At 36.5% G+C, this 12,014-nt stretch overlaps 1 protein-coding gene across 4 annotated transcripts in view; it reads right to left on the reverse strand.

Moving 5' to 3' along the window:
• ZMYM2 (zinc finger MYM-type containing 2) overlaps positions 1–12,014 on the reverse strand; it is a 103,958-nt gene that overhangs the window by 68,370 nt on the left and 23,574 nt on the right. For 2 of the 4 annotated variants that reach the window (XM_058690491.1, XM_058690499.1), the window contains exons 3-4: positions 2,418–2,919; positions 2,063–2,156 (exon numbers count right to left, since the gene is read on the reverse strand). In XM_058690491.1, the coding sequence (XP_058546474.1) occupies positions 2,063–2,156; positions 2,418–2,909 (586 nt within the window). In that variant the 5' untranslated portion in view covers positions 2,910–2,919. Of the gene's footprint in view, positions 1–2,062; positions 2,920–12,014 lie in introns of all 4 variants that reach the window. The other 2 variants (XM_058690484.1, XM_058690507.1) reach the window with 1 other exon arrangement.

A 12,014-nucleotide genomic window follows, 5' to 3' on the forward strand; every position in this document is an offset into this window, starting at 1 on the left:
AAGAGCTTGAGTAAAAAGGAACACAATTGGGTTTTTTTTTTTAAGATTTTTTATTTTTTATTTTTCTTAAGTAATCTCTACATCCAAAATGGGGCTCGAACCAACAACCCCAAGATCAAGAGTAACACACTATACAACTGAGCCAGCCAGGCACCCCCAGAAACACAATTCTTACAATGATATGCCCCTTTGACTCAACAATATCCCTAAAGAAATAAGTATTTCAAGATACAGGCATAAAAATATCCTTAAGAGTTATTTAAATAGTGAAAACTGGAACCAAGCTAAATAGAGAATAAATCAAACATATAGACTTGATATGGTCAAAAGTTCAAGATGTTTTGTTAGGTATTTAAAGGGGCAGTAGGAAGAAAGAGTTTACAAAACAATACCTAAACTATGATCTCAGGTTAGAATTAAATGTACTACTCTCAATGGTGAGATTATTTCCTTCCTCATACTTATGTTTTTAAAATATTTATAATTACAATAAAGACAAAATACTTATTTTCAAATTAATTTGAGCATTAGCATCTTAAACTTTTATTTGAGCCTGAAAGTTACAATGAGAAAGAAACTAACATATAGACAGCTGACGTGTAAGTTTGTTAAGACTTTTCTGGACGGCAATATGACAATATATTTCTACAACTTTAAAATGCTCATACAAACTCACAGATACATGCCCATACCCAGACTTGCCTACGAAAATACATATACACACATAGAGGGAAAGGGTCTTGGAAGGCATGAGATATTTTACAAATTGAATAATGAGGAACATTATTTCTTCCAAAGTCATTATAAACCAGATAGATTTTTTTTCAACCAAAAGTCTTTGGAAGGATAGGGACAGTGATATCCTTTGGCCTTGTAACTTCATTTCTAGAAATATACTCTAAAGAAATAATGAGAAATTTGAACAAAGATGTTCATCATAAATCTATAATAGCAAAATATGGGAAACTGTAAACACCAAATATGGGAATGATATATCCATATCCACTATGCAGTCATTAAAACTTGTATATAAATGTTATTGGTATGAGAAAATACAACATAATATTAAAATGGGAAAAAAAACAGGAAGCGAAATTATTCAGAGTTGCATGTCAACCAAGTGATAATGCAAAGGAAAAAGACTGAAAGAAAACCACTCAAAGGACTGACGCGGTAATCTTCAGTTAATAAAATACTATCAGGGATTTAATTACAGATTTTCCAAACATTCTTCAACAATTAAATATCACTCATAACCAAAATAAATAAGTAAAAAGGAAAAATGACCAGCATTTTACAGCATTCTACACTAAGCTTTAGTCATTCTTTATTATTCTCCACAATTTCTAGGCTGATAAAGTTGCTAATAAGCCTAAAAGGATGAAAAAATGAGAGAAACAGAAAGAAGGATATATGAGAAAGACAGACATATAAAGGTTTAGGGGCAGAGGTGAAAGATAAAGGGACATACAAAGACATGGTCATCAAAAAGCCAGAGTTCTTGTAACTTCTCTTTTTAATGTTTTCACAGAGCAAAACTGTCTAAAGAAAAATTTTTCAGATAGTTGCAAAATTTACCAGCCTTCAAATATTAAAATATAAAATGCTAGTAAGAAAAAATTAAAATCCGATAAGAGTCAAAATTAAACACAAGTAAAGTAAAAACAAATCTAAATGTGCCCATTATACAGTACTAGGTTGTTACATAAGTGTGTTTATCTTCTTTTCACTATTTACACATTACTACTAGACAGAACTAAAATTGTATTAGCAAAAAGTAATTACATGACAAGTAAGATGCCAAACTGTTAGACTTCAGTGGTAGTTAATGTAAAAGGCATTTTTCTCCAATCTTTTAGACATAAATTTCTATGATTTTCTAATAATCTGCAGAGAAATACATGGTTTTACATCTCTTATCAGCTAAAATTTCAAACTTACAAGTCAACAGAATTAACTTAACTTACATGAGTAAACTAACCGAGGTAGTACCAATTACTACAATAAAAAAAGGAGCAAGCAAATAAATTCGTTTACATGGGGTAGATCACGTACTGCTTACCAGGATTATGATGAGTTGCAGATTCTCCATTCTGAAATACGTCTCCTGCCACATTCATTCTACCAGGATTAAAAGGTCCTACTCCAGTCTTGGTCTGTGAAGTCAAAGATGGGGTGTATGTTTGTATATTAACACCAAAATTACTTGACTGCAGTCCGTTAGAGACATCTCCCAAGTTGGTATTCTGCAGTGATGTTACATGTGTAATCATTAAGTTCATATCTCGCCCGTCAGTATTTTCTAATTGGCCATCATTCACAGAGCTTACACCTGTTTCTAAGGTTGTAACATTAGCAATCTGAATTTCAGAGTCTGGTTCTGTGGTGATACCACTATTACCCATTCCTGCATTTACCTTACTTCTTGAAAAACTGGAAGTGGAGAAATCCACATCATTGGTTCTGTTTTTAGATTCAGGAGGTCTCCGTTCAATAAAATTGGAGGAATTTTTCTCTTGCCCTTGATTTGTTTCCATGTCCTCTTCATCATCAATGACAATTGTCTCACTTACACTTCCCTTCTGAGAAGCCAACTCTTTTGAGGATGGAAGAATTTTGGAATCATTTCCTTGTAGTTCTTCATTTTTTGATGATGTAAATGTTACAGTCCTTTGATCAGCTACCACTGGTGCAGAAGGTGGGGGAGGTTGTACGGGTTCGATAAAAACAACATCATCATCATCTTCCACTGATGAGTTTTGAAATTTATTAGATCTAGAAACTAAAGGATTAGGTGGACCACTAAATGAATTTCCTACATTGGTGAGACTAGTTGCCATGGCCGTACTCCCTAATAAAACAGGAGTCTGATCAGTCAATTCTAATCCTCCCACTGAACCTGTGTCCATGCCAAAAAACCTGTCAAGGAGATGGAAAGAAGAAAAAGAAAACAAATGTCAGTATAATCTTTTGCTTTTCTAACTGAAAGATTTATTTATTTATTTGGTTTTTATTTTTAAAGTTTATGTGTTTATTTTGAGATAGGATGTGAGCACATGTAAGCACGGGGCGGGGTGGGGGAGACAATCCCAAGCACGTTCAGCACTGTCCATGCAGAGCCTGACGTGGGGCTCAGCCTTACAAACCATGAGATCATGACCTGAGCCAAAATCAAGAGTCAGACGCCCAAATGAGCCACCCACAGCACCCCTGAAAGAACTTTTTAAAGATAATTTTCTTTTTTATACTAAATGACAATTCTTATTTAATAAAGGAAAAATTTGGTATCCATTCTATGATGTCATTCACTAAATTTCATATAGTCTCCATGGGAACCTCTTGCAATATAAAAAGGTAATCCTCCAATTTTCAGTAATGATATGTAGTATATTCCCACTTCCACCACCTCCTTTCTACCATACTATTTAAGCTATAAACTTTACCATTGGAAACATGGATAAATCCTTCAATATACGTTTGAACAGGAAAATAACAAAAACCTTCTCTATACAATAAAAATCCCTTCTCTATACATTTATCCTATGTATCTACTGTATTGAGTAAGGTGACATGATCTAATCCCTAATTTCCCTTGCCTCATCTTTTTTTAATCCCTTTTTTTTCATATTCCCTGGCCCCCTTACAACTATATAATTGAATCCTTCTGAGAATCTGAAATCCTTGTTGACCTTACCCAGAAAGCTTAAATCCTTATTTGCCAGGCACTATTGATGTATGCTTTATATCCATGTATCAGGCTGAATAATGGCCCTCAAAGATATCAGATCCCAATCCCTGGAACCTGTAAATGTTACCTTATATGGTGGTAAAAGGGTCTTTGCAGATATGATTACGGTCAAGAATTTAGAAACAGATTAGCTAGGTGGGCCCTAAATGCACCAGTTTGCAAAGGGAGGTAAAAGGAGATTACAGGCATAGAGGCAGATCAGAGACTGAAGTGATGCAGCCAAGGGATGTTGGCAGTCACCAGAATGTAGAAGAGGCAAGGAATGGATTCTCTGCCAAAGCTCCCAGAGGAAGCCTGGCCCTGCTGACACCTTGATTTGATCCCTGTGTCACTGATTTCCAACTTCTGACCTCCAGAATTATGAGAGCAAAAATCTTCTATTGTTTTAAGCCACCAAGGTTATGGTAATTTGTTACAATGGCCACAGGAAATATATACACTACACTTCCTAGTTATATCTTCAATATAACACTTGATATAGTTATAATTTCTGTCCCATTTTAATGAAGAAGAATTTATGTCTTGGAGATGCTAATTAACCTGCCAAAGTCACACAGCTAAAATGCATCCTCGGGTCTTTATAAGTCAGTAGTCCAAACTCTTCATTACTCTGCTGTATTCAACCAATCATTTTCTGAGCTCCTGATAAATATGCAGGGCTATGCTGAAGCCAAAGAGACTGCAAGGAGTTAACAGTGAAGAGCCAGAAAAGAAAGAAGGTAAGTTCTTGAGCAATGGGAGAAGATGAGGTCATGGACACAGGTGGTAGCAGAACTAATCTTGAACATCAGTCACCTTAGTTTCAGTGACTAAACAGGAAAGAAAATATAGAAGAGGCAGAGGATAAAGGGTGGATATAGATTGTAGGTTAAAAAAAAAAAAAAGGGACAGGGGGGTGTAGGTTAACTTGGAGACAAGGTGGACGGGAATTTCAAGTGGTTTATACATGGTAGCCTAATTTTCATAGAGTAGGTTTTCTGAGATGGTGAGAAAACACTGGTTGTACAAGTCTTAAAAGACTGGTTCAAGAGCCCCAAGGCCACCTCTTGAGTCTTTTGTAATCCTCTTTCTCTGATAAAGTCACTTAGCCCGGTTTAAAAAAATAAAAAACAAAACAGGGTGGTTTAAGAACATTTACTACTTCATATATGCTGCCATTTGCTTATTTTGCTATAAAGAGCTTCTGAAACAATGAAGATGACACTACTGTACATATCACTTTGGCAGATGGAGTAACAAGCAGAGGGATAGAGAAATGGTTCATTGTATATTTCATTGTTTTTCTTAATTTTTGAACGCAATTTCTCACTTGTTTTTAAAGCAAAATTTAAAGTTTTTAACAACAAATTGGTAATAGAGTTATCAGAGAAGACCTCTTTGGCCAGGTGACATTTACACTGAAATCTGGAATGACAAGAAAGATTCCACTGTGGCAAAATTGTAGGAAGGGCATTCCTACATTCAAGTCTGAAGGAAATGAAGCTGGTGAATCCAAGCAATAAAATAAAGACCAATGTGGCTGAACAAGGTAGGGAAGAATTGTAGGAGATATAAAAACATGCACAGAACAAGCTTCCAATGCCAACAAGTTAATCCATTAACTGCATTCAACAAAGATTTACAAAGCATCCAACCTAGCATGCACAAGACACTGATCTGGACACCTGAGGGCGGTGGGGGGAGAGTGGGAATCAACAAACAAAACACATCAGAAATCATGAATTTTAAACACAAGTTTGGATTTTACTGTAACAGGTTGAAACATTGCAGTGTTTCCACCAAAAGGTTAACATGTCACTTATGTTTTTAATACATCTCCCGGGCTGCTATGTGGAAAATGGATGAGAAAGCAAGACTAGAGGCAAAGAAACCACCTAGAAGGCCATTGATCCAACTGAGAGATGTTGGTAGCTGAAAACAAAGGTGACGACAGGAGATGGAAAAAAACTGAACAGATTAGGGTTTTTTAAAAAGCAGATCTGGGGGCGCCTGGGTGGCGCAGTCGGTTAAGCGTCCGACTTCAGCCAGGTCACGATCTCGCGGTCCGTGAGTTCGAGCCCCGCGTCGGGCTCTGGGCTGATGGCTCAGAGCCTGGAGCCTGTTTCCGATTCTGTGTCTCCCTCTCTCTCTGCCCCTCCCCCGTTCATGCTCTGTCTCTCTCTGTCCCAAAAATAAATAAAAAACGTTGAAAAAATAAATAAATAAATAAAAATAAAAAGCAGATCTTACTAACATGAAAAGATCAGTAAGATTACTGTGGACCGAAAAAAAGTTACAAGAAAACAGAGTATTATTACTACAACATTATGCATTCCCCAAAAACCCATACACACACATATTCTATTTTTCCTAAAGTACATAACTTTTATGTAAATTCATGAAAAAAAACTCTGTAAGGATCACACTATACTGATAGACATTGCTTATGGGAGAAGCAGGGAGTCTGAGTAAGAGAGGTGACCAACAAGTCGCACTTCAGATTTTTATTTTTTAGAGAGAGAGAGAGAGAGAGAGAGCGCACACAAGCAGAGGAGAGAGGGAAAGGGGTAGAGAGGTAGAGGGACAGAGAAAGAAAGAGAGAGAGAGAGAGAGAGAGAGAGAGAGAGAGAGAGAGAGAGAGAACGAACCCCAAGCAGGCTCCATGCTCAGCACAGAGCCCAACACAGGGCTCATTTCCATGATCCTGGGATTATGACTTGAGACAAAATCAAGACTCAATTGACTGAGCCATTCAGGAGTCCCACAAAATTGTACTTAAGAGTCAACATTAATCTAAAAAGAATTTCAGGCAGCTAAGCACCTGAATGAATAATGGAAAAAACAGGCACCTGGCTGGTTCAATCAGAGGAACATGTGACTCTTGATCTTGGGGTGATGAGTTCGAGTCCCACACTGGGTGTAGAGATTATTTAAATAAATAAATGTTTTTTAAAAATAAATAATGGGGAAGACAGGAGTCAGTAACAGAAAATAATAAAAAGTTGATAAAGCGTTAGTTAAAGATGAAGGAATTATCACCAGATACAAGAGGAATACAGGTTAAGCACTTTTCATAGCCATTAAACAGGGGTATATCAACCATTTTATGAAAACACTGGATAGACCATAACTAATTGCTCTTCTCACTGCATGTCTAAAACAGTGCCTGGGCACAGAGTATACACTCAGTTTTCCCAAATATTTGTGGAAAGGCAAGAAGGCAAAAACCCCTATGTTAACTTTGATTACCAGAGTTATTTTTAAGTAACCTTTACTTATAAAATTCTGATCCCTTATTTGATATCTACTCTGCTATTCTCTAACCATTAAGCATCTTACTTAAACCAAGTTTAGTTTCCAGAGGGCATCACATCCTATTTAACATAGTAATGAAATGTTTGTAGTAACAAACAGTATTTTATAGGAATGGCTATTGTATTTTCACTTAACGGTGACAAAAACCTCTTCTGAGTTAGATAAAATAGATTTTAACTTTTCTATAATAAAGCCATACTTCAATACATTAAAACTACCCATGGTTCCAAGACATCAGAATTCAAGTACTATGTATAAAGCTGAATTCCACAGGAATGCAAGCTGGTACAGCTACTCTGGAAAACAGTATGGAAGTTCTTCAAAAAACTAAAAATAGGACTAACCTATGACCCAGCAATTGCACTACTAGGTATTTATCCAAGAGATACAGGTGTGCTGTTTCGAAGGGACACATGCACCCCATGTGTCCCCAGCACTATCAACAATAGCCAAAGTATGGAAAGAGCCCAGATGTCCATCAATGGATGAATGGATAAAGAAGATGTGGTCTATATATACAAGGGAGTATTACTCGGCAATCAAAAAGAAATCTTGCCATCTGCAACTACGTGGATGGAACTGGAGGGTATTATGCTAAGTGAAATTAGTCAGAGAAAGACAAAAATCATAAGACTTCACTCATATGAGGACTTTAAGAGACAAAACAGATGAACATAAAGGAAGGGAAACAAAAATAATATAAAAACAGAGAGGGGGACAAAACAGAAGAGACTCATAAATATGGAGAACAAACTGAGGGTTACTGGAGGGGTTGGGGGGGGATGGGCTAAGTGGGTAAGGGACACTAAGGAATCTACTCCTGAAATCATTGTTGCACTATATGCTAACTAATTTGAATGTAAATTTAAAAAAATAAAAAATTAAAAAAAAAAACAAAAGGTAAATTCCAAAACCAGTCTCAAAATCATTGCTCTGAGAGCAAGAGCTGTATGTGCACCAGTGTGGATGACATGCTAATACTGAAAAATGGCAGAAGATACATTTATATCTGCTTTAAAGAAAATGGATAATTGTATCTAAAACTATAAGGGGTGACTACTTGCCTTTCACAAAGATCTACAAATTACCATTCCACACTCTAAGATGTTTTAAATATTTCCAAAAACTAAAATATATATACACCATTACTCTAAAACAGTTCCTCACTAAGGAAGACTTCTTCATGGTAAAACAATAATCTATGCTAAGGGAAACCTTCACATAAATTTAAGTAAACATCAAAAAAATTTTTAACATTACCACTCTATAGAAGGTATTAAAAGTTGAAATATGCTGAATAACATTGATTCAAAATTTTCATAACTCAATGAAATTTTTTAAAAATTAGTACATCCATCCAGTAATATTTAACATTTATTTGATGCTTGTTATGAGCCAAATTTTCATGTTAAAGCAAATCCATGAAGGAAATCACTTTGTCTTCTTTATACAGATCTAAAAACAAGAGGTGTTGGCTGGCTCAGCTGGTTGATCATGCAACTCTTGATCCCAGGGATGTAAGTGTAAGTCCCTCGTTGGGCCTAGAGCTTACTTAAAAAAACAATCATTATCATATTCAAAGCTAAGTTGCCCAAGACCACAGACAAGAAGTTAGATGTCAGGATTTGAATATTCATGATATCCAATATGTAATTAAATATTAAACAATAAAATAATATAGCACAGTTCTTATTAATAAAAAATTCAGTAACACAAAAACCAACTCAATATTCAAAATATGCAAGTATCCAAAAGAAGAAGAAATATCAAGCCTGGGGCACCTGGATGGCTCAGATGGTTGGGCGTCCGATTTCGGCTCAGTTCATGATCTCACAGTTCATGGGTTCGAGCCCCGCATTGGGCTCTGTGCTGACAGCTCAGAGCCTGGAGCCTGCTTCGGATTCTGTGTCTCCCTCTCTCTCTGCCCCTCCCCCTCTCATGTTCTGTAACTGTCTCTCTCAAAAATAAAGAAACATTAAAAATTAAAAAAAAAAGAGGTATCAAGCCCAAGTGCCAGGCTAAAAGAGGATTTAAAAAAACAAATGAACTTTAATTTGCAGTTAATATTCATGTGCCATAAGGCAGGAAATATCCTCATCAAGGTAACAATTTTCAGAGGAATAAGGCATAAATCTATTGATGTTATGATATGAAATGTATAGGCTTTTGATGCAGTTAAAAGCTTTTAATGCTTTTAATGCAGTTTTAATGAGTTCTCTAGATCCTTTCTATGGTTTTAGCACACCTAAAACAGAAGACCATTTCCAAGACAGAAAAGCTGGAACTGACTTCCCTCTGGTGGCTGGCTGCTAGGTACCAATTCATTCTTCTCGGAAGAAAACAGTGGAGCAGAGAATAGAACTTTCTTTACCACAGTTAGTTCTCTGCAGTAATCAACTTCTCAAAAACAGAGTAAGTACTCAACTATAACAACTGTTCCCAAATCCTAGACTATAAATAAATTTCGCCACCTCTATATGTCACTGAGAATGTTTCAACCACCAAACACTTAATTTACTCCTTTTATCTGATTAAAAGTTGACCTGATTAAATCTGATTAAAAGTTGACCACTTCTACATTATCTATATAAAGCCTATATCATTAGGCACTTTTCTGCACCGAGTCAATTCTAATTAGCTATTTTACAATGAGGAAATTGTTTTACTTCTGTATGTTAGCTACCTTGACAATACATTATATTTAAAAATATATAAAATAAAATAAAGAGGGGTGCCTGGGTGGCTCAGTCGGTTGGGTGTCCAACTTCGGCTCAGCTCAGGTCATGGTCTCACGGTTTGTGAGTTCGAGCCCCGCATCGGGCTCTGTGCTGACAGCTCAGAGCCTGGAGCCTGCCTCAGATTCTGTGTCTCCCTTTCTCTCTCCACCTCAAGGTGGCCCACTTGTGCTCTCTCTCCCTCAAAAATAAATAAAATGTAGAAAAAATAAACAATAAGTAAAATAAAATGAAGACAACATAAATTTACAATAAAAAATGTTAGAAGAGGAAAAACAGAACAGCATGGATTCATCATGACTGAATGCCTCAAAAAGGTAAAATTCTTTTAACACCTAATAAAGTTTTTAAATGACTAAATTACAAGTAAAGTTAAACTTGTAGTTAATATTCAAGTGTCATAAGGTAAAAAGTATCCCGATCACCACAAAATTTTCAGAGGAACAAAGTGATAGGTCCTCTTAAGTACAATATGAAAAATAAATCAAGACAGGTATCAACAAGATGGCAAAGTGGGAAGTTCTAGGTAAGGGTCCCTCCACCCAAGTAACCACTGAGCTGGACAGAGTGACTGGAACCAATTATAGATCCCTGAAACCCCACTGAACACACTCATTAATCACCAGGGTAGTGCCTGAGGAAGATAATGCTGATCATTCACAAGTGAGCAAATGCATGAGCCGGCAACTATCCCCCATTCCTCACCCCAACTTGGCTATGGGGTTAGCATCCTGCATTCCTGGAGAGTCTGGCTTGTCAGAGGACTGGCAGTGAGGAACTTCTAAAAATTTGGGACTGTGTTTGGGTGGTCTGGAGCAGATCTTCTCCTGGTTTCATCTGTATAGGCAGGAGCAGCTTTCCCAAAAGCATCTATCTAATGAGACATGACCCTTTATCTCATTTTTTTTCCACCCCAATACTTAAGGAAATTTTTGTCCAGTCACTAGTTCACCATAGGAATAATGGAACAGAAACTTCAATGACCACAACAAGAAATATACATTTTGTTAAAAAGTTACTTAGAAAAAGTCAAAAACAAATGGCTCCATCCCTCAACAAGTAAAAACTCAGCCATCTGTGAAGACTGGGAGAGTCAGACATCCAGAGTTACACATAATATACTCAGAATGTTGTAAAACATACAAAGAAACAGAAAAAGTATGTCCTATTCACAGTAATAAAAGAATTTGACAGAAACCATCCCTGAAAAATCCCAAACATTGGAGAAAGTAGTCAAAGACATTAAATCAACTATCTTAAATATGCTCAATGAGCTAAAGGAAAGCATTGACAGAGAACAAAAGGAAATGTGAAAACAATGCATAATCAAAATGAAAATACAAACAGATACAAATTATAAAAAGTAACCAAGTGGGGCGCCTGGGTGGCTCAGTCCGTTAAGCGGCTGACTTCGGCTCAGGTCATGATCTCGCGGTCCGTGAGTTCGGGCCCCCCGTCCGGGCCCCCCATCGGGCTCTGTGCTGACAGCTCAGAGCCTGGAGCCTGTTTCAGATTCTGTGTCTCCCTCTCTCTGACCCTCCCCCGTTCATGCTCTGTCTCTCTCTGTCTCAAAAATAAATAAATGTTAAAAAAAAAAAATTTTTTTTAAAAGTAACCAAGTAAAAATTCTGTAAATGAAAAATATAATAACAAATGAAAAATTCACTAGAGAAGATCAATAGCAGATCTTAAGAGGCAGAAGAATCAGTAAACTGGAAGAGAGAATAACTGAAACTATCCAGTCTGAGGAGCAAGGGAAAAAGGGAAGAAAAATGAATGGAGCCTGAGGAATCTACAAAACATTACCAAACATACCCACATATGTATCATAAACAGAACGAAAGGGACAGGAAAAAATATTTGAGGAAATAATGGCAAAAAAAGCCCCAAATGCTGGATGGCACACATCCAACAAGCTCAACAAACTCCAAGTCAGATAAACTGAAAGATATCCACGAGACACATAATAATCAAATTATAGACACCAAAGATAGATAATTTTAAGAAAGAAGTAACTCATCACATGCAATGAGTGCTCAATATAATTTAGATTACCAGTTCATTTCTCATCAGAAACCATGGACGCCAGAAGCTAGTGAGATGACATATTTATTAAAGTGATCAACAACAACACAAAACGTCAACTAACAATTCTAAATCCAGCAAAAAATTCCTCCAATATTAAGGAGAAATTAAGACATTTCCAGGAGAACAAAAGCAGGAGTTTACTACCTGCA

This window comes from Neofelis nebulosa, chromosome 1, assembly GCF_028018385.1.
Source record: "Neofelis nebulosa isolate mNeoNeb1 chromosome 1, mNeoNeb1.pri, whole genome shotgun sequence".
NCBI lineage: Eukaryota > Metazoa > Chordata > Mammalia > Carnivora > Felidae > Neofelis > Neofelis nebulosa.